Consider the following 26,569-nt stretch of genomic DNA (forward strand, 5'->3'; position numbering starts at 1 on the left):
AAGTTTTAGAAATTTAATTATGGTCAACAACAGAGAATGTAGAAGGAGCTAGGTAAAACTACACAATAAAAAAAAAGTAGGAGGCTTATTTGGAGGAAAGATATGAGAAGTGTAGATTAAAAGAATGAAAGAGAATCAAGAATAAAGAAGATCTGTTTGAATAGAGGGATAATTCCTAAGTTTTTAACTACTGTTGATGCACATGCTGGTAACATTCACCAAATCCAAAAAATTTCAAGATCTTATATACTTTAACATAAGAACTAAAACAAGATGAATTTATTCTACTTTAGGAATACTCAAGATTTGGAAATTTGAACATACAAACTAAAATATAAGACCTTATCACAATATAAATAATCTTTACACCAGTGTTACCTACCTTCTTGGTAAGGTCTTCCTTGGTCATTGTGTTGGTATACATTTTAACCAATCCCCACCCCATCAAAAAAACCTCCCTATAATCCCTTTTCCTAATTGTTTTTTCCCCTTAGCACTGTCTAGCATATCATTTTCCTGATTTACTTATTGTAATATTTATTTATCCTGCACTAGAATTTATATTCCCTTAAAAACTGAGATTTCTATTTTTGTTCACTTACATATTCCCAGTGCCTAGAACAATGCTTAACACACATTAGCCACTCAAAAATATTTGTTACATGAAAGAAAAACTCACCTTAGAAAAAAAACCCAGTAATAATATATATTTTTTTGAGATGGAGTTTCACTCTTGTTACCTAGGCTGGAGTGCAATGGCACAATCTCGGCTTACTGCAATCTTTGTCTCCGGGATTCAAACGATCCTCCTGCCTCAGTTTCCTGAGTAGCTGGGATTACAGTCGTCCGCCACCACTCTCAGCTAAATTTTTTTTTTTTAAGTAGAGATGGGGTTTCACCATGTTGGCCAGGCTGGTCTCCAACTCCTGACCTCAGGCGATCCACCCACCTCGGCCTCACAAAGTGCTGGGATTACAGGCATGATCCTGTATTTAATAAGAGTATTACAAGGGAATACTGTAGGATTCAGTGAAGTTCTTTTAGTGTCAAATAAGTTAAAAAAAAAACTTAGCAACATATTGTCTACTGAAATACAAATGAAAGGGTTGTTTGAGAGATTGAAAAGATTTAGATTAGATTTTAAAAGAAAACAGTACAAAAAAACTGAAGCCTGAGGAAATCTAGTTAAATAAGGAAAAAATTGGAGTACACAATGTAATAGAGAAGATACGAAATTGAAGAGCAGCAGGAGGGGGAATAAAAAAGAAATGACAGGAAATTATAAAATTCCTCAAGTGGAACAGTTCTGGGTAACAACCAGATCCAGGAAAGTAGCCTGCTGAAATGAAGACCAGAAGGTCATGACTGCAAAGAAAAGTAGCCAAGAAATATGATGAAGCTCAGATGGAGAAATCTGGTGTTCAGAAGAAATTGTTAAGATCAGTAGAAGAAAATGAAAGTTAATAGAAGCTGATCTGAATTCTACATAGAGTCAACAATGGGATTTTTATATCTGGGTGATAGAATAATAACTCATAAGGGTAATAAGGAACAATAACAATATTCTACTACCTCTACTCCCACTCCCATTCTTTTCCTAACTGTGGTATTATGGTGAATAGGAGAACTAGTATCTTTCAAAAAACAAAACTGCTAGGAAGGCTGAATCCTAAAGAAAAGTTAGTTAAGGCAATTGGTTTTTAGTGGAGGAGCACTTTTGCAGGACTGAAGTTTCACAAAGGAGTAATTCAGAGGCATAGTGGAAAAGCTTTGTAGGGAAATTCTCATTCTGTAGTTCCATAAAGTTCAACTCAAGGCAGAAAGTTATTTCCTTGGTCTTTTAAGATTTCCCCATGATAGAAAGGGGTGAGTCTCATTTTGGATAAAGCTGCTGCTATATTATAACCACATTATTTTCTTCCTAGAAAAGAAATATTCTAATTTGGTTTTAGGCTACAGTAATTGGAAAGAAATCTTATTTTTAAAACAGGCTCTTTTAAAACAATAGAACCGTTACCTTAAAGGTACTTCAATTTCTATAAACGATTTAATCCACAACCTAATTACTTACTAATCCTAAAAACAATTCCTTAATCTTTTTGGCAACTTCTTAAACTGGAAATATTTCCAGCTTTTCCTTTCTCCATTTTGATATTACCTTTGTCACTCTAAATTTATAATGGTAAGTGTCTTATAACTTTGCTTTTTCTTAACCCCACAGAGCATCTTAAGTAATTCAGGCATTTTAAAAGACTCCTATCACTCTACTCAGCTTATTCTTTTGTCATATCTTAGCCTATAATATGGTTAAAATAGCACAGCTTTAGCAAACTTTAATAATATTAGCAAATTCATAATATTTTATTATCGATTATAATAAACTAAAGAAAAGCTACTTTTTAGGTAGGGCACTGTGGCTCACACCTATGACCCCAGCACTTTGGAAGGCCAAGGCAGGTAGATCACCTGACGTCAAGAGAACAAGACCATCCTGGCTAACACGGAGAAACCCCGTATCTAGTAAAAATACAAAAATTAGCTGGGAGTGGTGGCATGCACCTGTAGTCCCAGCTATCCGGGAAGCAGAGGCAGGAGAATCGCTTGAACCCGAGAGGTGGAGGTTGCAGTGAGCCAAGATCTAGTTACTTCAAAAATTTAAAGAAGCTTAAGTTGTATTATAATTCAGTATTTTAAATTTATATGTCACATATAATACATGAGCTAAATATGGTCAAATAACATAACCTATACAAAGGGTAAACATTTTGATAAAATATTTCTAAGACAGATCCTATTTACAGAGAAGAACCATTATAGCAAATAAAAACTAAATAGGCAATGTGAAACTCTATCATGTACACAAATGAACAGTTAAATTTTAGTTAACAATTTAAGTTATATGTGATCCAAGGTAATATTAACTTGTATTAAAGAATTAAAGGAAGAAATCAAGGCTGTAAAGATTTAGAAGAGAACAGAGGCTAGAGCTCATACACATCAAGTAAGACTTTTTTTTGGGGACAGAGTTTTGCTCTGTTGCTCACCGCAACCTCCCACTTATCGGGTTCAAGCTCAAGTGATTCTCCTGCCTCACCCTCCCAGGTAGCTGGGACTATATGCATGTGCTACCATGCCCAGCTAATTTTTTTGTTTTTGTTTTGTATTTTTAGTAGAGATAGGATTTCGCCTTGTTAGCCAGGATGGTCTCGATCTCCTGACCTTGTGATTCACTCGCCTTGGCCTCCCAAAGAGCTGGGATTATAGGCATGAGCCATCACCCTTGGCTAAGACTTTTTCAGAATCTGTGCTTGACAATGATCATCCCTTCCCCAAGAGTGTGAGAGAAAGGTAGTACTTTCATTTTCTTAGGTGACAACACCAACCCCAGGTGTTTCTTTCAAATTCTTTCTTTTCTCAATCATCCATAAAGCATGAATGCCAATTACGCAAAGCAGTACTTTCCAGCCCCTTTCTCCTCAGACACCTATAGAAAAATAACTTAAGGCAACCAGTCTGGAGCCTCCAGACATTCAGGGCACACAAGTTGGAATGCTCCAATTTAAGAGTATCAAAGGATAATCCAGGAAATAACTCCATCTTTTGTAGGCATCATAAAGATGCTTTATAGGCAAGCATCATAGGATCACTGAGTAAGTGACTGAATGAACAAATAAATACAGACCCAATTACACAAAATGTTATCTACTTAAACAAGTCCCAGGCAGTCTGCTCTTTATTTGTGCCCCCTTTCTAGAAAGAGAGAGAGAGAGAGAGAGAGAGAGAGAGAGAGAGAGAGAGAGAGAGAGAGAAAGAGAGAGAAGGAAATAGAGAAAGAAAAAGGAAAGAAAGAAAGAGAGAGAAAGAAAGAGAAAGAAAGAAAAGAAAGAAAGAAAGAAAGAAAAAGAAAGAAAGAAAGAAAGAAAGAAAGAAAGAAAGAAAGAAAGAAAGAAAGAAAGAAAGAAAGAAAAGAAAGAAAGAAAGAAAGAAAACCTTTTAGGAATTGTAACAAGACTTATTTTTAGTACAGGTAATTGTAAATCAAAGGCTAGAAAAGTCTTCGGTTAAAGTGGTTCTCTCATAATCGATAAGGGCCATCTTCTTCACTATTGTTACCAGTATTCCAACTTATCAACACTCATTAAAACATTGTATTTGTTAGCCATGAGAGGGTCATATACTCCTCTTCTTATTTATTCTTTCTTCAAGGGCATGAATTTACACATGGGATATGAGGGGCAAGAATCTCACTTCTAGAATTCATCTAAGGTAGAGGATTAAGCTGTGATCCACAGGCAAAATGGTTACAGAACAGTTTTCAGCAACTATCTTTCAGATATCCATTACCTAAGAACTAATACTAAAGTGCACTGCTTATTCACTGAGAAAGCTTTTAAAGGAAAGCTACCTGTGAGATACCCTGTAGACTTATAGACTCAGTAATCAGTACTTCTTTGAAAAAAAAAATCAAGAAACTAGAACTCAAGAAAAAATGGGTTAAAATAAAACCAATCAACAAAAAATACCTATAGAAAATGAACATTAGTGATCTCAAAAATGCAGTGATAATGAAACCTAATGTATGTATATGTCAATTCTATTACTGGACTTTTCAGAAGTAGTCATGATTAGAGTGTATTACCCAGCAGAGGGTACAAATTAACCTTAGTTCAATATCACTGTCTCATTTGTCTTGAGATTTCAAAAGACTTTGCTATTTTCAATTTACAGACATGAGTTATTGCATCTGCCTTTGATCACACAAGTCCCCATAACCTAGAAAGCTATACTATAGCTAATCCCTCTAAGAAATATGGCAACTTTCTGACTTGAAGCAATTTTTCTTTTATGCCTACACTGAGAGGTGTTTCTTATCCCTGTTCCACAAGCAACAAGCTTCCTCAAAGAAAAATGGTTACATGAAACAACAGATGTTCTGATTCCTGGTCAGTATCTCTAGCAAAATAATCCATTTCCTTTTTAGTCTATCAATATTCTATACCTTGGGACTCGGGTAAGTGCTCCTGATTTTTAAGCTCTGTCATAGGGCATAGAAGTTTGTGTTCTTTCTGAATTTCAGGTTTATTTTCATTAGCTTTATGTTAAAGACACACTATGAACAATCACTCAGTCCATCAATCTGAGCAGGCTCATACATTATACAGATTTGGTCCCTTGTTATCCTAAACTGTCCGTCTCTATTATACCCAATATTCCATTTGACTGATTTTTTCTATTTCACATCTAGGTCATCTTTTCCTTGTTCTTATTTTTTGAGTAAGCATTTTTCTCTCTTACTCCACATTTTACTTTCTATTACTCTTGTGTTCTTAAGAAAAACTTTAACTAGAAAAAATGCCTTAGATTTTCACCATTTCACTCAGTTTCTAAAATAGACAATTTCTCCAACATAACATTCCCCAGTTACCATTAGCTCTGACCAGAAGCATTCTACCATCATAGGTGCTTTCACAGATACCTCCAGGCTTAAAAAAGCATTAGCATATGCCAGATCCCATTTTATCCAAGGCCAGACCACCTTTAAATATTTAACTTTTTAAAGACATTTTAAATGTATTATATTTTACTTTTGACTTCAACTGGGGTTCCCTACTTAAGCATACTCCGGCAGAGATACATTATACAATGTATAGCATGGGTGAATCACAAACTCACAAAACATTAGAGTAGAAAGTCTTTCAAAATGATTTAGGATAACTCTCCCCTTAACTGGAGAAGAAATTGGAGCAACTTTCTGAATTACTACAATAATTCAGTGGTAAAAACTATGAAGAAACCAAGCTCCCAAACTAAAAGTAAGTTGTATTCAAAGTGTTCATACATGGAAGAATTACCTGGAGACCAAAACCTATCTCCAACAGAAATAACAAAGATGCTAAATAAACAGATCCACAAATATATATTTAAAGGGAATTCTCGCTACCTTCAAGGCTATATTTGGGCACTTAATTTTTATTTTACTTCTAAGTGTATGCTCTTCTTTCTCTTGACACAGAAATGACACTAACATTACTCAGCTTTTCAGATGTAATCAGTTGGTTTTGTCCCATAAATGAAACAAAGAAAGTGAAAGAGCTTTCCAGGTTAATTAAGAGAGCAAATAACATTATCAAAGTTTAAACTGAAATGTTAAAATGTATACACGTAAGAAAACAATCATCTGCATGGAAGACAATAGTGTTAAAAATTAGGTTGGCCACCAGGTAATCTTATGAGCCTAGAAACTAAGTGAATTAATAAGGGAATCATCTTGGCTATGTTAGAATAAAAATTTGTGAATACTGAAATATAAACTTCACATAATTCTTATGTTACACAAAATTATTATTTTTTAATTTTTTCCAACCATGTAAAAATATAAAAACTACCTCAAAACCTAAAATGCAATTTTATATATATATGAACCATTATTAGCTCACAGACCATATAAAAACAAGTGGTGGACTTGCATTTGGCCTGTGGATTATATTTTGCCAATTTCTGGTCTAGGAAACAGCAGAAAAAAGGGAAGGCAGGATGTAACTGCTTTAATAACTAGGGAGACTATTTATTAATGCTCCTGCATTAAACCTAAATGGAAAAGTAGCAACACCGCCCGCCAACACTTATGCATCAATATCAGTCTCAGCTTGAAAAAAAAATGGTGTATTTCACTGTCTTTAACACAGAAACAGCTCCAGAAACATAATCATTGATTCATAGGTGAAAAAAATCTCATAAATAACGTATACTAATTGTAATTTTAAAAAGATAATTCATTTTGTAGAAGTATCCTAAAATTAGAGTATTAGATACATTATTCATTACCATTTTGTCCCTGAGTCGCTCTCCACGGATAAAAAAGTCAGCACAGCCATTCTCTTCCTGATGAGGGACTTTGAAGACAGTGACGCTGCTTAGTCCACTCCCTCCAAGTGGTAACCATCCACCACTTGAGTCATCTCGGGTCATCACCACAGCTCGCACTCGTGCATAACTATTACTAAAATAGATGCAAAGATCAGGAATTAGCTTTTCCATAAACAAAAAACAGCCAAGCCATCAGTTTTATATGAGAAACCAAAGACCACATTAGTAAATACATGGTAACTAAGATGTTTACTACTTCCATGAAAGTCCACAGAAAGTAATCTACTTGAAACAGGTCAAAAACTGCAAACATACATTAAAAGTTATCCTTTATTTTGAAGACTAATCTCATTATAAAAGACTACAGAACTATTACTTCAATTCATCATTTCAGTAGTTCCAGCACATCTGATTGCCATGGAACAGCTGTGAAGGGTCCCAGAGACAAATACTGTCAAACTCCCATAAAAATTGTCTATATATGTCCATTTGCTGCAATATTATAACCAGGACAAATTGCTCTATTTCAGCACATTTAACTGTAGCAACTACAAGTTCCTAACAGTTCCAGAATATATTATAAATAAAATGCTGAAACAAACATGCTTAGTTTAGATGCTACATTTTTAATTTCTTCTACCAACTTGGAATCTCAAATCACTTATACAAGTCATACAAAGAAAAGTATTCTGCTTAAATTACTTAAGTCTGTAGAAACTTTAAGAAATAAATTTGTTATTAGCTAACCAGTTTATAATATTTTTCTATAGCAGTCCAAAGCGAATAAGACACATATATAATCAACATGATAATCAAAATACTCACCACTTTCATCACTCCAAAACGCTCATGCCAAACACAGAAATTTTGCCTGTTTAAGGGCCTTCAAATAAGTGGAATCAGACAGAATTACCATTTGTACCCTTTTTGTCTAACTTCTCTCATTTTTTTGTGTGTATCAGAAGTTTCATTTTTTTTAACTACCAACTACCAGCGTCCCTGTTTATTTGTTGCTCTTTCCTTCTCTCCATCACAGTCTGGGTGCCAGCGCCCTGAAGCTCTGTGTTTGACTGATTAAACTTTACTGCCTTATGGTGACCATCTAGGAGAGGCAAGGGCAGAGGGGGTGAGGGTGCTATTCTGGATTGAGAAAATCTATATCCATTCTTTATATCAATGTATAGTTTTAGTCTCCTAAATTGATCTGTTATTTTCCAAACTTTAGTCTTATAGAAAATTTTCCAGTAGGCACTTAATGTTGCCCTTAAAGAACTTCCTAATCCATGTACATAAAATACATCATATGTACACTTAAAAATGTATATAGAATGCTTTAAAATAAAATTCTAAATAATTAAAAAAAAAAAACTAAGTAGTCCTCTGATTGAATAAATATATTACAATTTATTCTTTCTTACATGGATAGACATTTGGATTTTTCTAGTTGTTGCCAATTATGAATGTACATGTCTTTTTGTAGATATTTTTTTCATTTCTCAAATAATAACCTAGGAATGAAATTAATGGGTCACAGGATAGGTATATGTTTACATATACAAAATACTATCTTCCAAAGTAGTTGTATTGTTATACATTCCCATCAATGGTGTTTGGTCTTTTCGATCTTAACTTTACTCATTTTATTGAGTATATATAGGAATTCCACTGCGTTTTAAATTTCTAGTTTCGTAAAGACTCACAATGTTGAACATCTTTCATGTACTTTTTGGCCACTTGTTTATCTTGTTTTTAAGTCTTTGAACATTTTTTATTACATTGTCTATATTATGATTTATATAAGTTTTTAAAAATATTTCTGGACACAAGCATTTTCTTTAGAGAATATACCTTTAAAGTTGCACTGGGTTGTGGTTAAAAGTGAGAATTCTAGAGTCAAACTTCCATAAGTTGGACCATGGCTTAGAAACTTACTATCTGTATGACCTTGAGAAAGTTACTAAACCTCTGTCCCTCAATCTCATCTGTGAAATAACAGCACTTACTTACAATAAACGTAAACCACACCTGACACATAACAAACACTATTAAGAGTATTACTTTTTATTATCATTATGACAACAAAGCACTGAAGACACTGCCATCCTGGTAATTCAAAGTCATATAGGATCTGGGAAATAATTGAATTTTCATGAACAACCATAATTATCTATTATTGGAGTCAAAATAATTCTTTATATAGAAACTCTAAAAGGTTTTGGCTTAACAATTTACTGTTTTGTGGAAGCTTTTTATTATTTAGTTATTCAGAGGCTCTGATTCTTATCTGGACCTAATTCTTGCCAATCTTCAACGCAGAGAAATAGTCAGAGGAAGTGTGGGTACATAAAGCCTGGGTTGATGTAGATATTAAATCCTCCTGAAATGAGCTGGAGCAAGCTTCCCCACTATAAATAAACACAATATGCATCTTAAGAGGCAATGAGAGCAGACTACACTACATAATAACCATATTTGTGGGCTAGCTTCCATTCTAAAGCAAATTAAGAGAATCTTATAAGATGTTCCTTCTTTATTAAAAATTGAGACTGTACCTAAATTTCTAATCTCTGATCATATTTGAACAGTAATTTCAAATACATGCTTTCACACAAAGCAGGCGAATTAAACTAGTATCTTTGTATATTTTGTGCTGCTTTAACAGAATACCAGACTAGGTAACTGATAAAGAGAAATTCATTTCTCACAGTTCCAGAGGCTTGGAAGTCCAGAGGCTGGAAAGTCCAAGATCAAGGCACTAGTAGGTTCATTGTCTGGAAAGAGGTTAGTCTCCACTTCCAAGATGGTGCACGTTGAATGCTGTGTCCTTACATGGCAGAAGGTGGACAGGCAAAAAGGGATGGGCACCCTTAGTTCTTCTGTTAGGATATTAATCCATTCTTACTTTCATGATGGTAGATGCTGAACACCTCCAAAAGGCTACACCTCCTAACACTGCTGCATTAAGTTTCAACATGAATTTGTAGGGACAACAACATTAAATCCATAGCAACTACTAATGTAGAAATCCAGGTGAGAGGCAATATTGAATTGAACTAGGATGATAACAATGGACAGAAAGAGGAATTGAGAGATTAGGGTATATTTTGGAGGCAGCGCCAAAAGGACCTGCTGATGAGATTGTAACTACAAAACAAGTGTTCCAAATCTAAAATTCTTAATAGCATCCATGAGCTTCACTTCCTAAAATTTTCAGCTGGTATTTCAATAAAGTCAAAGGCAAAAGATGACCAAACACAAAGACAAATTTTGCCTCAGTTGTACTGAACCATGTAGTTTTGTTTGAAATGACAGTACTAATAATACATATGAACCAGAATAACTCTAAAGTTATACTTGATTGCACTTTGTGGGTAAATGTATATTATGGCAGCATTTTCAAATTTACGTATTGGCAAAATATTTCTTAACAATCAAATTAAGAGTATAGTTGCAGAAATTTTTACAAGCCCTAGTAGTTTTAACTATCTGAAATGCAAAGTGTCCTTCACCTACAGTAACCTGCCTTTTTAGTTTCTTTTCTCCTTTACAGAACTATCTTGCTTTAAGATTAGCAAGCCTGTTATATACCCACCCAACTGTTAGACAAGTAGAAGTTTGGAGATCTGACATTTTATCATGTTTTCTCCTTGTTTTATGTGTCCATCATAAGGAAAAAACCAAGCTTAAAACAGTTCGAGTGTTTTACAGTCAAAAAAGACTCTAATCATACATTGGGACATTTCCTGGAACACAGAATATGTACACGGTTTTAATACTGATTCCCATTCTTTCCATTTCCTGGTCAAAACTGAAAGTTCCCAACTCTTCCTTTTCTCTCTATCAAGAAGCAGATAGGGACCATAATACTGTAATCTAGACTCATGCATGCTAACGAATGAAATTTTTTGGTGTTTTTTTTAGCTCATCAGTTAATACATATAAGAGTCTAGAGTACAATATTATGCAAGTTTTTGTAATATTTTTACAAGCTTATAATACTTATATTAACCAGATGTCCAATTATGAGATAAAATAATTGTCCATGATGTTCATAAATTAAAATTCTATCTATCCCTTATCCCTCTTACTGTCATCAGTTAATATGTTAAACATAATATGTATTCAACTTAATAACAGGAAAACAAAGTTACCAAGCACTGTAGCACAATATTGACTTATATGAAATTCTAATTAATTTTACATTGGTTTCATTTTCTAAATACAATCATGTGTTGCATAATAATGTTTCCGTCAACAACAGACCCACATACAACAGTCCCATAAGATTACAATACGGTATCTTTATTGTATCTTTCCGATGTTTAGATATGCTTAGATACACAAATACTTACCATTGTGCTAAAACTGCCTAAAATTTTCAGTACACTAACATGGTATACAGCAAGCCTGTCCAACCTGTGGCCCACGATGGCATTGAATGTGACCCAAAACAAATTCCTAATTTTCTTAAATTATGAAATTTTTGTGTAATTTTTTTTTAAAAGCTCATCAACTATCATTAGCATTAGTGTATTTTCCCATCTAGGTTTGTGCAGGTACACTCCACGATGTTCTCACAATGATAAAATAACCCGACAATGTATTTCTTAGAACGTATACCTATTGCAAAAACACCTGACTGTTTTACTTAGCATACTTTTATTCTCTCAGAAGTACAATAATTTTATGAACCACTTGACAGAAGCTGCTGTAACTCCACTTAACTGGCACTCAAATAACTAATGAGCAAGGAAATGTTATTTCTATGAATCTAAAATTCATAGAACCTATAAATCTATAGCAAAGCAACTTTGCCCTTTATACCAAAGATTAATTCTGTGAACCTCCTGGAAAGAATTATGGATCCCCAAAACTGTAACCAAATGTTCTTTGCCACATAGGTATTTTCTTCAGGGGAGATGGTATATAGCTTTCATCACAACAGCATCCATGATCATCCTGGCCCACCAATTTAGGAACCATTGCTATACAAACAAAATGACAAGTAGCACAGCTCTGGCTCTTCCTCATATCAGTTTACTAAATTTGGATGCACTTCTGTTAGCCTGCTGGCCCTTTATATTGTTTTGGATGACAGTTCTAAATCTTAATATTTCTAAAATAAATTCTGTATTTTGTCTTTCTCCTCTCCATATACCTTTGTTTTCTATTATAATACATACCCAAGTGATATCTTGATATTAGCCCAGTGAGACCTATTTGGATTTCTGATTTCCACACCAAATTACAATATATTTCTGATGTTTTAAGTCACTAAATTTATGGTAATTTGCCAACAGCAGCAACAGGAAACTAATACAAAGGAGGAAACACCTTCTTGAAGATATAGTAATACATATACAGAAGAAAAGGGTAACTTTTTCCTTTACACACACACACACACACACACACGTACATATACTTACACATACACAAATACACATACACATATATATATGCATTTTATTGCACTTTAGGTTCTGGGGTACATGTGCAGAACATGCAGGATTGTTGCATAGGTATATACATGGCAATGTGGTTTGCTGCCTCCATCCCTGTCACCTGTATCTGGCATTTCTCCCTATGTTATCCCTCCAAAACTGTCTACCCCCTGCTGTCCTTCCCCGAGTACCCCCCAAAAGACCCCAGTGTGTGATGTTCTCCTCCCTGTGTCCATGTGTTCTAATTGTTCAACATCCACCTATAACTGAGAACATGCGGTGTTTGATTTTCTGTTCTTGTGTCAGTTTGCTGAGAATGATGATTTCCAGATTCATTCAGGTCCCTATAAAAAATATAAACTCATTGTTTTTTATGGCTGCATAGTATTCCCTGGTGTATATGTGCCACATTTTCCCTGTCCAGTCTATCATCGATGGGCATTTGGATTGGTTGCAGGTCTTTGCTATTGTAAACAGTGCTGCAATGAACATATATGTGCATGTATCTTTAGAAGAGAATGATTTATCCTCCTTTGGATATATACCCAGTAATGGGATTGCTGGGTCAAATGGAATTTCTATTTCTAGGAACTTGAGGAATTGCCACACTATCTTCCACAACCGTTGAACTAATTTTCACCCCCACCAGCAGTGTAAAAGTGTTTGTATTTCTCCACATCCTCTCCAGCATGTGTTGCCTCCAGATTATTTAATGATTGCCATTTTAACTGGCCTGAGATGGTATCTCGACGTGGTTCTGATTTGCATTTCTCTAATGACCAGTGATGATGAGCATATTTTCATGTTTGTTTGGCCTCATATATGTCTCCTTTTGAAAAGTGTCTGTTCATGTCCTTCACCAACTTTTGAATGGGTTTGTTTTTTTCTTAAAAATTTGTTTTAGTTCTTTGTAGATTCTGGATACTAGCCCTCTGTCAGAGGTGTAGATCGCAAAAATTTTTTCTCATTCTGTTGATTGCGGGTCCACTCTAATAATTGTTTCTTTTGCTTTACAGAAGTTCTGAAATTTAATTAGATCCCATTTGTCTATTTTGGCTTTTATTGCCAGTGCTTTTGGTGTTTTAGCCATGAAGTCCTTGCCTATGCCTATGTCCTGAATAGTTTTGCCTAGGTTTTTTTCTAGGGTTTTTATGGTGTCAGGTCTTATGTTTAAGTCTTTAATCCATCTGGAGTTAACTTTAGTGTAAGGTGTCAAAAAGGGGTCCAGTTTCTGCTTTCTGCACATGGCTAGCCAGTTTTCCCAACACCATTTATTAAACAGGGAATCCTTTCCCCATTGCTTTTGTGAGGTCTGTCAAAGATCAGACAGTTGTAGACGTGTGGTGTTGCCTCCAAGGCCTCTGTTCTGTTCCATTGGTCTATATCTCTGTTTTGGTAGCAGTACCATGCTGTTGTGATTACTGTAGCCTTGTAGTATAGTTTGAAGTCAGGTAACATGATGCCTCACACTTTATTCTTTTTGCTTAGACTTGGCTATGCGGGCTCTCTTTTGGTTCCATACAAAGTCTAAGGTGTTTTTTTCCAGTTCTATAAAGAGGATCATAGGTAGCTTGATGGGGAAAGCACTGAATCTATAAATTACTTTGTGCAGTATAGCCATTTTTACAATATTGATGCTTCCTAACCATAAGCATGGAATGTTTCTCCATCTGTTTGTGTCCTCTCTTATTTCCTTGAGCAGTGGTTTGTAGTTCTCTGTGAAAAGGTCCTTTACATCCTTTGTTAGCTGTATTCCTAGGTATTTTATTATCATTTTAGCAATTGTGAATGGCAGTTCGTTCTTGATTTGGCTCTCTTCAAGTCTGTTACCAGTATATAGGAATGCTTGTGATTTCTGCACATTGATTTTGTATCCTGAGACTGCTGAAGTTGCTTATCAGCTTAAGGAGATTTTGGGCTCTGAGGATTGTATCTTCTAAATATACAATCATGTCATCTGCAAATAGAGACAATCTGACTTCTTCCTTACCTAACTGAAAGGAGAAAGTCCTTATTTCTTTTTCTTGCCTGATTGCTCTGGCTAGAACTTCCAATACTACATTGAATAGGAGTGGTGAGAGAGGGCATCCTTGTCTACTGCCAGATTTCTAAGGGAATGTTTCCAGTTTTTGCCCCTTTAGTATGATATTAGCTGTGGGTTTGTCATAAACAGCTGTTATTATTTTGAGATACATTTCATCAATACCTAGTTTATTGAGAGTTTTTAGCAAAAAGGGCTGCTGAATTTTGTTGAAGGCCTTCTCTGTATCTATTGAGATAATCATGTGGTTTTTGTCTTTGGTTCTGTTTTTGTGGTGAATTATATTTATAGACTTGTGTATGTTGAACCAGCCTCATATCTCTGAGATGAAGCCTACTTGATCATGTTGGATAAGCCCTTTGATGTGCTATTGCAATCGGTTTGCTAGTATTTAATTGAAGATTTTTGCATCTATGTTCTTCATGGATATTTGGCCTAAAGTTTTCTTTTCTTCTTGAGTCCCTGCTGGGTTTTAATATCAGGATGATTTTGGTCTCATAAAATGATTTGGGAATAATTTGTCTTTTTGGATTGTTTGAAATAATTTCAGAAGGAGTGGTACCAGCTCTTCTTTGTATATCTGGCAGAATTCAGCTGTGAAGCCATCTGGACCTGGGCTGTCTATTAATTGCTGCCTCAACTTCAGCCCTTGCTATTGGTCTATTCAGGGTTTTGACTTCTTTCTGGTTTAGGCATGGGAGGGTGCAAGTTACCAGGAATTTATCCATTTCTTCCAGGTTTACTGGTTTACATGTATAGAGTTGTTTGTAGTAATCTCTAATGGTACTTTGTATTTCTGTGGAATCTGTGGTGATATCTCCTTTATCTTTTTTGTTGTTGTTGCATCTATTTGATTAATCTCTCTTTTCTTTTTTATTAATCTGGCTTGTTGGTTGGTCTATTTTGTTGATGTTTTCAGAAAACCAGCTCCTGGATTTAACGATTTTTTGATGAGTTTTTTTTGTGTCTCTATCTCCTTCAGTTTTGCTCTGAGCTTAGTTATTTCTTGTCTTCTGCTAGCTTTTGAGTTTTTTTGATCTTGCTCCCTTAGCTCTTTCAAGTTTGATGAGAGAGGGTCGATTTTAGATCTTTCCTTGTTTTTCATGTGGGCATTTATTGCTATAAATTTTTCTCTAGACACTGCTTTAAATGTGTCCCAGAGATTCTGGTACATTGTGTCTTCATTCTCATTGGTTTAGAAGAATATCTTTATTTCTGCCTTCATTTCATTGTTTATCCAGTCAACATTCAAGAGCCAGTTGTTCAGTTTCCACGAAGTTTTGCGGTTCTGAGTTAGTTTCTTGAGCCTGAGTTCTAATTTGATTATACTGTAGTCTGAGAGACTGGTTGCTATGATTTCCATTCTTCTGCATTTGCTGAGGAGTGATTTACTTCCAATTATGTGGTCAATTTTACAGTAAGTGCAATGTGGTGCTGAGAAGAATGTATTTTCTGTGGATTTGGGATGGAGAGTTCTGTAGATGTCTATTAGAGTGCTTGGTCCAGATCGGAGGTCAAGTTCTGGATATCCTTGTTAATTTTCTGTCTTGTTGATCTGTCTAATATTGACAGTGGAGTGTTAAAGTCTCCCACTATTACTGTGTGGGAAGCTAAGTCTCTTTGTAGGTGCTTAAGAACTTGCTTTATGTACCTGGGTGCTCCTATATTGGGTGTGCATATATTTAGGATCGTTAGCTCTTCTTGTTGCACTGATCCTTCTACCATTATGTAATGCCCTTCTTTGTCTCTTTTGATCTTTGTTGGTTTAAAGTCTATTTTATCAAAGACTAGGATTTCAACTCTTGCTTTTGCTTTTTACTCTCCATTTGCTTTGCGAATCTTCCTCCATCTCTTTATTTTGAGCCTATGTGTATCCTCGCACATGAGATGGGTTTTCTGGAAACAGCACACCGATGGGTTTTGACTTTTCATTCAATTTGCCAGTCTGTGTCTTTTGATAGGGGCATTTAGCCCATTTACATCTAAGGATAACATTGTTATGTGTGAATTTCATCCTGCCACTGTGATGCCAACTGGTTGTTTTGCCAATTACTTGACAGAGTTTCTTCACTGTGTCAGTGCTCTTTACCATTTGGTACGTTTTTGCAGTGGCTGGTATTGATTGTTCCTTTCTATGTTTAGTGCTTCTTTCAGGGCAGGCTTGGTGGTGATGAAATTTCTGAGCAATTGCTTCTTCATAAATAATTTAATTTCTCCTTCACTTATGAAGCTCAGTTTGGCTGGATATGAAATTCTAGGTTGAAAGTTCTTTAAGGGTGTTGAATACTGGCTCCCAATCTCTTCTGGCTTATAGGGTTTCTGCTGAGAGATCCACTGTGAGTCTAATGGGCTTCCCTTTGTGGGTAACCCAACCTTTCTCTCTGGCTGCCCTTACCATTTTTTCCTTTATTTCAAATTTCAACCCTAGTGAATCTGACGATTATGTACTTTGGGGCTGCTCTTGTTGAGGATTATCTTTGTGGTGTTCTCTGTATTTCCTAGACTTGAATATTGCCCTGCCTTGCTAGGTTGGGGAAGTTTTCCTGGATAGTATCCTGAAGTGTGTTTTCCAGCTTGGATTCATTCTCTCTGTCACATTCAGGTACACCTATCAAACGCAGATTAGGCCTTTTCACATAATCCCATATTTCTTGGAGGCTTTGTTCATTTATTTTCACTATTTCTCCAATCTTGCCTTCTCGTTTTATTTCATTGAGTTGATCTTCAATCTCTGGTATCCTTTCTTCTACTTGGTTGATTTGGCTATTGAAACTACTTGTGTATGCTTCATGAAGTTCTCGTGTTGTGTTTTTCAGCTCCATCAATTCATTTATATTCGTCTCTAAGCTGTTTATTCTTGTTAGCATTTCATCAACCCCTTTTTCAAGCCTCTTAGTTTTTTTGCATTGGGTTAGAACATGTTCTTTCAGCCCTGAGAAGTTTGTTATTACCCACTTTCTGAAGCCTGTTTCTGTCAATTCATCAGACTCATTCTCATCCAGCCTTGTTCCCTTGCTGGTGAGCAGTTGTGATCCCTTGGAGGAGGAGAGGAGTTTTGTTTTTGGGTGTTTTTGTTCTTTTTGCACTGGTTTCTTCCCATCTTTGTGGATTTATCTACCTATGGTCTTTGTAGTTGGTGACTTTCAGATGGGATCTCTGAGTGGATGTCCTGTTTGTTGATGATGAAGTTATTTCTTTCTGTTTTTCAGTTTTCCTTAATGCGGTGATTACTCACCCTCTTGTGTTCTCACTGGGAACTGCACTCCAGAGCTGTTCCTATTTGGCCATCTTAGATCGTCTCTCCAACTTTCTCCATTTTTAACTACAATCATATTAAAACAAAATCCTGACCTTCACCCCACTGACCACCAAATTGAGAAAGTTCTTAGAATACCTTAAGATTTGTACAGTATAAAAACGACTTATTTATGCACTGCAGGATGACAATACTGACAAAATATTCTTTGGTCTCTATTACATTTTAAGTAAATATTAACCATCTAAATATTAAACATTATTACAGAGTGGGTAGAAGAGGAAAGGGAAGCATTTAATAGAATTAGGTTAAGATGATATAGTACTTCATGGCTTTCTAAACTATGCAGATATTCAGAAAATAACAATATTACTACTCAATAATCTATTTACTTAACCCATGAGAATTAGATGCTACATAAACAAAATTTTTAAGTTGTGATCCTCTCCCTGCAGAAGCTCATAATCTAGTGGGCAAAGATATGTTAAGACATAATGGGAATACAGATTACTAGTACTCATATTTGATGTAGGTTTTAATAACATATATCAGGTAGAAAAAAGGCTAAGGACACTCAATGGAGAAAGCATAACACAAGTATATAATATTTAAGAACCAATACGAAGCTCAAAAGATGATGGTAGACATAAGTAGTAGAGAAAAAGAAATAAAACAGTAGGTTAGTACTCTTATTTTATCACAATAAAGAGACCACAGGACATAGTCTCAAGTATGTGATAAAATAAGCAAGAAAGGAGAAAGTTCAGATTTATATTTTAAAAGCTCTAAGAGCAGGAGAACACTATTGCATTCACTCTAAAGGAGGTATTTCTTCATTTGACAAAGAAGGGCTGAGTTTGATTAGAATGGCAAAGATCTGAATTACTACTTTCGCACTGGCAACTCTAAAAACTGGAGCAAATTATCAAACATGGCACTCTGTTTAATAACAAGTCACATCTAGGTTCCAAAGGCAGTGTCACCACTTAAAAGTTATAATCTTGGGCACATTACTTAACTGCTCTGTATCCCTTTCCCTATTATGTAAAATGAAGATAATAATATTTATCTAACTGTTATAAGAAATAAATAAGGTTATACATGTAAATTTCTTAGCATTTTGCCTAGCTCCTTGTTAGGTGCCCAATAAATGTTATTACAGTGACTTAATATATTAAATCAACTTTATGTTAGTACATCCATATTATCAAATTGTCTAAATTTGTCTTACTCTTTATTTATGATAATCTTGTATAAAAAACCAAGCCCCCTCTCAGAACTTTTAACTCTAAGAATTATTAATCACCACTAAGTATCTGGTATGGTTTGGCCATGTCCCCACCCAAATCTAAACTTGAATTGTATCTCCCAGAATTCCGATGCGTTGTGGGAGAGACCCAGGGGGAAATAATTAAATCATGGGGGCTGGTCCTTCTTGTGCTATTCTTGTGGTAGTAAGTCTCATGAAATCTCATGGGTTTATCAGGGGCTTCCACTTTTGCTTCTTCATTTTTCTCTTGCTGCCACTTACAGTGCCTTTTACTTCCTGCCATGATTCTGAGGCCTCCGCAGCCATGTGAAACTGTAAGTCAAATTAAACCACTTTTTATTCCCAGTCTCAAGTATGTGTTTATCAGCAATGTGAAAATGAACTAATACAGCAAATTAGTGCCAGTAGAGTGGGACACTGCTGAAGAGATACCTGAAAATGTAGAAGTGACTTTGGAACCAGGTAACAGGCAGAGATTGGAACAGTTTGGAGAGCTCAGAAGAAGACAGTAAAATGTGGGAGAATGGCTTTGACCAAAATGCTGATAGTGATATGAACAATAAGGTTCAGGCTGAGGTGGTCTCACATGGTGATAAGGAACCTGTTGGGAACTGGAACAAAGCTGAATCTTGTTATGTTTAGCAAGGAGACTGGTGGCATTTTGCCCTTACCCTAGAGATTTGTGGAACTTTGAGCTTGAGAGATGATTTAGGGCATATGGCAGAAGAAATTTCTCAGCAGCAAAACAATCAAAAGGTGACTAGGGTGCTGTTTTATTCTGTTTTCAAAGGGAATATTTGCAGTGTGACAATGCAGTAGGAAAAACCCCCCTATTTTTCAAGGAGAAATTCAAGCTGGCTGCAGAAATGTGCATAAGTAGCAAGGAGTCTAATGTTAATCCCTAAGACCATGGAGGACATTTATCTGGGCCATGTCAAAGATCTTCATGGCAGCCCCTCCCATCACAGGCCCAGATGCCCAGGTAAAAAAAAGTGGTCTCATGGGATGGGCCCACAGTCCCTGTGCTGTGTGTAGCCTAGGGACTTGGTGTCCCATGTCTCAGCTGCTCCAGCCATAGCTGAAAGGGGCCAACGTAAAGCTCGAGTTGTGGCTTCAGAGGGTGGAAGCCCCAAACCTTGGCAGCTTCTAGGTGGTATTGAGCCCACAGGTGCACAGAAGTCAAGAACTGAGGTTTGGGAACCTCTGCCTAGATTTCACAAGATGTATGGAAATGCCTAAATGCCCAGGCAAAAGTGCTGTAGGGGCAGGGTCCTCAAGAAGAACCTCTGCTAAGGAAGTATGGAAGGGAAATGTGGCATCAGAGCCCACCCCAGAGAATCCCTACTAGGGCACTGCCTAGCGGAGCTTTGAGAAGAGGGCCACCTTCCTCCAGATTCCAGTATGACAGATCTACTAACAGCTTCTACTGTGCATCTGAAAAAGCCACAGATACTCAACACCAGCCTGTAAAAGCAGCCGGGGAGAGGCTGTATCCCACAAAGCCACAGGGGTGGAGATGCCCAAGACCATTGGAACATACTTCTTGCATCAGCATGACCTGGATGTGAGACATGGAGTCAAAGGAGATCATTGTGGAGCTCTAAAATTTGACTACCCTGATGGATTTAGGATTTGCATGGGCCCAGTATTCCTCTGTTTTGGCCAATTTCTCCCATTTGAAATGGCTATATTTATCTAATAGCTGTACCTCCACTGTATCTAGGAAGTAACTAACTTGCTTCTGATTTTACAGGTTCATAGGCAGAAGTGACTTGCTTGAAAACTTTGAAGTGTGGACTTTTGGGTTAATGGTAAAATGTGTTAAGACTTTGGGAGACTGTTGGGATGGCATAATAAGTTCTGAAATGCGAGATATGAGATCTGCAGGGACCAGGGGCAGAATGATATGGGTTGGCTGTGTCTCCCCACTCAAATCTCAACTTGAATTGTATCTCCCAAAATTCCCACGTATTAAGGAAGGGACCCAGGGGGAAGTAATTGAATCATTAGGGCTGGCCTTTCCCATGCTGTTCTTGTGACAATGAGTAAGTCACACAAGATCTGATGGGTTTATCATGGGCTTCTGCTTTTACTTCTTCCTCATTTTTCTTTTGCTGCCACCATGTAAGAAGTGCCTTTTTCCTCCCACCATGATGCTGAGACCTCCCCAGCCATGTGGAACCAGTTAAACCTCTTTTGGTTCCCAGTCTTGAGTATGCCTTTATCAGCAGCATGAAAACAAACTAATATGGTATCAAATATCAGTCATCTAAGTCTTCCATAAACTGTTTATATGATGCAGACATCTGGGAATTCTTCCAGAAGAAGAAATAAAATGAAAACACGAGGGATGAAAAGAGGTTTTCACAAGCTACACCTTTAGAATCAATCATTTTAGGTTCTGCTAGTTAGTATCATCAACCTATGAAAATAGTTCAAACTACAACTACTTTGAATGTTCCCTGTCTTCTGCTACTACTATTGTCCATTCCCCATGACTCCTTAATTACCAGCATTGATATTATGCTTTCATTCTGAAATTCTTTTGGTCCATGTCAGAAGCAGTAAACTATAAAAATATTCATTCTCAACAAAAGATCAAAACATGGAAGATAGGAAGTCAACATTAATACCAGAGTTCATGATGTGATAAAAGAATTCGAGTAAAATATGAAAAATTTAAAAATAATCCTAAAGTAGCGAAAGCCTAAGATCTAGAGGCCATTAAAATATAAAAAGATAAATTTAACCATGTTAAACACATTCCTGCATAGCAAAAACACCATAAACAATAAAGGCAAAAATAACGAATTGGGAAAAAAAGGTGTAACACACATGTATTAGTTTTCTATTGCTGTCCTATCAAACTACCACAAACTTAGTGGCTTATAACACCACAAATTTATACACTTTTGTGAGTTGGAAGTCCAAAGAGTTTCACACTGGGCTAAAATCAAGGTATTAGCAGTACAGCATTCCTTTCAAGAAGCTCTAAAAGATAAACACTTTCCCTTGCCTTTTCCAGCTCCTAGAGACCATCCACACTCCCTGGCTTATGGATCCCTCCTTCTACCACTGCTTCTCTCTGAACCTTCTTCTGTATTTATATCTTTCTCTGACCACAGTCCTATATGGTCAGGAAAGGCTTTCCACTGAAGGGCTCATATGATTAGCCTAGGATCATCCAGACAATCCAGATCATCTCCCTATATTAAAGCTTACAACCTTAATCACAGTTCCAAAATCCTAACATACTCACAGGTTCTGGAGATTAGGGCAAGGACATCTTTGGGGAGTAAGGAGCAGGACATATTCTGTCTACCACAAATAGCATATAACTGAAAAAAGAAAGATACTTCCTTAAAAGTAACTCTAAAAATCAGAAAAGACAAACACCACAAAGAAAAAAGAGGCCAAATTCATGAATAAAATCCAGAAGAAAAATATAAATGCCATGAAATGTAGAAAAAGTAACTTTATTCAGAGTAAGAAGAATGCAAATTAAAGAGATGACCAAATACCAAGGTATTTGTTAACATGGGAGTCAGTGAGCATATGGAAACATAAATTAGTATGACATATATGAAGTGTCTTCTGGGAATATCTACCAAAATTTAAAATGTACATTCTCTGACTCAGCAAATTCTACTCCTATTCATTTTCATTTACAAGTATGAAATTATATGTCTATGAACATAGTTTACAAAAAAGCACTGTTTCTGTAGGAAAAAAATAAAAGCACCCTAAGTCAGAATCAACAGGGAACTAGTAAAATTATGAAACATCTATTCAGTGGAATACTATGTAGTGATGACAAAAATGAGGAAGCTCTTATATTGTCAAATGAGCTGATCAAGTTCTATTCAGTTTAAAGGTACATAAGTATGTTTAGTATGCCACCATTTCTGGAGAAAAACACATAGACATGTATGTTTATATATGAATAGAATCTTTATAATAAGACAGGTAACTGTCTTCCCAGTGACAAGGAAAGGGACAGAAGTATGAAGGAAAGGGACAGAGGTACAAAGGAAATGCTTTTTTTCTGAAACAACATCTCACTCTGTTGCCAAGGCTGGAATGCAGTGGCATGATCTCAGCTCACTGCAACCTCTACCTTCCAGATGCAAGTGATTCTCCTCCCTCAGCCTCCCGAGTAGTGGGGATTACAGGCACCCGCCCCCATGCCTGGCTAAAGTTTTGTATTTTTAGTAGAGATGGGGTTTTGCCATGTTGGCTGGGCTGGTGTTGAACTTCTGATCTCAGGTGATCCACCCACCTCGGCTTCCCAAAGTGCTGGGATTACAGACGTGAGCCACTATGCCCAGCCAGAAATGTTCTTTTCATTAAATACTTCTATTTTTTGAATTTTGTACCATTTATGATTACCTAGTCAAAAATTAATTTACCAGACACTTATACATACATACACACAAAATCCCTGAAGAGCTATGAACTCAAAATAGTACATGTCCCTGTCAAAGTAGTTAGTAATTTTGTATGTCTGCCCTTTATAGTACACAAAGATGAATTCTGAGTGGAAGACAGATTGATTTTAACAGCCTTGTACTCCTCCTAATGTCAAAATCTACTGTACCCTCCACAATGTACCCTTTCTATCAGTTTGAGATAACCAACCATATACCTATTTAAAACGTATATAGTTCCCCCGTGGTAAGAAAGACTTGCTCAAATATCGCCTAGCATCCCAGACCTTTCCATATATATCAACAGAATATCCCACAAATCACATCATATGCAGGTACTACTTCTAAAGATGTTGGACTCATGTTATTAAACTTCAAGTGGTTGCTCTGTAGAAATTATAGGATAGATGGCAAATAAGGACTTGCCTAAAGAAAGGCTGGATATTCTCATGTTGGACATAAAAAAATATAGACATGTCCTAAGAGAGGAGACATGAATTCAGAAGGTGGACAAGTGGGAGAGGGAATTACAAACAGTTCTACTGTGTCTCAACTGAGATTTCAAACAGGAAAGATAGGCTTAAGTGGGGTTTCTGGAGATATGTAATTTCTACCCTTTGAAAGGAGGTATAACGGTCAGGTGCAATGGCTCACGCTTGTAATCCCAGCACTTAGGGAGACTAAGGCAGGCAGATCACTTCAGCCAAGTTCAAAACCAGCTTGGCCAACCCAGCAAAATCCTGTCTCTACAAAAAAAAAATTAGCAGAACTTGGTAGTGTGTACCTGTAGTCTCAGCCACTTGAGGGGCTCAGATGGGAGGATCACTTGAGCACAGAAGGTTGAGGCTGCAGTGAGCCAAGATCATGAAACTTTACTCTTGACTAGGTGACAGAACAAGACCCTATATTTAAAAAAAAAAAAAAAAAAAAAGGTATTCCTATAGACTCCCACATAAACATGGAAACATGTTTGATGTCTGATACATGATCTAACTTGTAATTCATTATCTCATTATATTTCTTACTCATTAGGAAGTCTTTTCTGATGCCTGTAACTGGGTTAGGTATCTCTTATAAATGTTTCCATCATGTAAGGGGACAGTGGAAGACTAAGAAAACTGATATTGATGGTTTAGCAATGGCATATCTTGTCTAAAGCAAAAAGTGAAAACTTTCATTTTTCTGATTTAGGTTAGGTACGTGAAATCCTTATGTGCATCACTTATATAGTTATATGGGGAGTTCCTTTTTGCCAAGTAGGAAAAAGGAATAGGAATCTATTATTCTTTTTTCTCAGTGTCTTTGGTAACATTATATTGCTTGGTCTTATCTGTGCTGTCAGGGATATTAATGACAACTATAGGTTTATGACTGTAAAGAAGTGATATTCTCCCAATGGCATCAGGACAATGACAAGAGCATTCAGTGAAAGACTGCCATTCTCTCCATTCAGGGAGATTCAGCCTCTCGTGGATTTAATCCTTGAGCTGTCAATATTAGAAGGCTTTTGCTAAGGAAGCCAGCAGAATTCCTTAAGCTGAGTACCCACAAATTTTGTATCTGTTGCAGACTTCTCTAAGGTTCTGTACATGTAACTTCATTTAGTATAAGTGAAGAGCGCTCACTTTTCTAAATGTGCCTAGAGGCAATGTGTAGAACATAGCTTTACCTATGCTGAGACAGAGTATAACATCTTGTCATTTAATAGCAGGGAACTGAGGAAGAACAAGGGTAAACTATCAACCCTGAATATAAAAGACGTCAATTCTTCAGGGATCAGGCAGCCAAGACAGAGATACTAAAAAGAAATTCAGTCAGTGGGAGGGACCCATACTACATAGCAGAATTATCTGAAAACAACGGAAGTATCTCCACATACAGTATTTAAAAAGTCACCAATCTCAAGAGTGTTCTGAATATGGCCAAAAGTTGGAAGTCCTAGAAGCATCCCACAAAACAGGCATTCAATCAATATTTGTATAGTTGAATCCAGAAATGACAAAGGAAAATCAGGTGAAGAGGCCTCAGAAATACTCTTCTTCTAAATACTTATCAAGAGTGGTTTTAGAAAGTAGACAGCACAAGATGACTTAAACACTTACTCAAATTAAGAATCCTGTAAAAATGTACAATTCTTCAGTAATGTAGGTACATAATTACACAATGTTAGTATATTTCATCTTATAAGAGGCAGTTTAGAAACTTGCTCTGAAAAGGCCACAGCAGTCTGAAAATAAAAACTATAACAACAAATTGCTAATCCCAATTAGAGGCTTTAAAACATTTTAGAGATTCTTTTCAAATGTGACATAAATTGATTCAATTTTCACTGAAAATGTGATATACTACAGCATCACTGTCCAACAGAAATATAATGTAAGCCACATATGTAATTTTAAATTTTCTAGTAGTTACATTTGAAGAAGTAAATAGAGGATGGCAGTGAAAATGGTAGACTAGGTAGCTCCAAGGGCCCATCTCTTGCCACAAGCACTGAAAGACTGATTAAAGTTTGTCAGAATTAACTTTTCAGAAGTCTAGAAAATAATCAAAGGTTTAAAGTGACCAAGTAAATGCTGAATCAAGAAAAAGGCAACCTGCCCTTGGCTGAACTGTCCCCACTCTTACTTTGCATTGAAGATGACAGCCCATACACAGTGTGGGATCCTGGCCCCTGGTTCCAAGGAGAACAGAACAAATCTTAGTCTCAAAGGATGCAGTCTTGTCTGTTTCAACTTGTCTGGGAGGTACAGAAGGAACTTCCAATTCCTCAAAAACAGGGTAAGGTAAATAGACAACCAGCTGCCACACAGAGGGCAAAATATTACCTGAGGCCAACAACAGATGCACAAAAACCCTGGGAGGAAAAACTGGAGAGAACATTTCTTTAAAAAGTTAGGGCAATCAAAACTGACTTGCATTCTAGGGAATTTAGAAACTCACATGCATACCAAAAAACAGGATGCACATTCACAGAGAATTTGTGAGAAGACACTAAGTTTTAATCTCTGGTTGATCTCTAAGCTAGGCACAAGCAGGAAGTAAAGGGTAAGAACAGAATTAAAAACGGTCTGTGACACCATACAGAGACAATACGCAAAGACTGAGAGTTTTTATTTATTTCTTTTCTTTTTTAAGCTCTTAGTATTCAAGCAAATCTGTCAAAACACAAGATGACTACAGCTCTAAGGAATAGAGATTTCAAGACTTACTACAAAGTTATGCTAATAAAAACACTCCAGTACTGGCATAAGCATGGACATATAC

General features: G+C 36.3%; 1 protein-coding gene across 2 annotated transcripts in view; it reads right to left on the reverse strand.

The window, feature by feature from the left end:
• SPRED1 (sprouty related EVH1 domain containing 1) overlaps window positions 1–26,569 on the reverse strand; it is a 108,268-nt gene that overhangs the window by 41,642 nt on the left and 40,057 nt on the right. For both annotated transcript variants that reach the window (XM_009005583.5, XM_002753561.7), the window contains exon 2: window positions 6,826–7,000. In XM_009005583.5, coding sequence (XP_009003831.1) covers window positions 6,826–7,000 — 175 coding nt within the window. The remainder of the gene's footprint in view (window positions 1–6,825; window positions 7,001–26,569) is intronic.

Source organism: Callithrix jacchus, chromosome 8, assembly GCF_049354715.1.
Source record: "Callithrix jacchus isolate 240 chromosome 8, calJac240_pri, whole genome shotgun sequence".
Classification (NCBI taxonomy): Eukaryota; Metazoa; Chordata; class Mammalia; order Primates; family Cebidae; genus Callithrix; species Callithrix jacchus.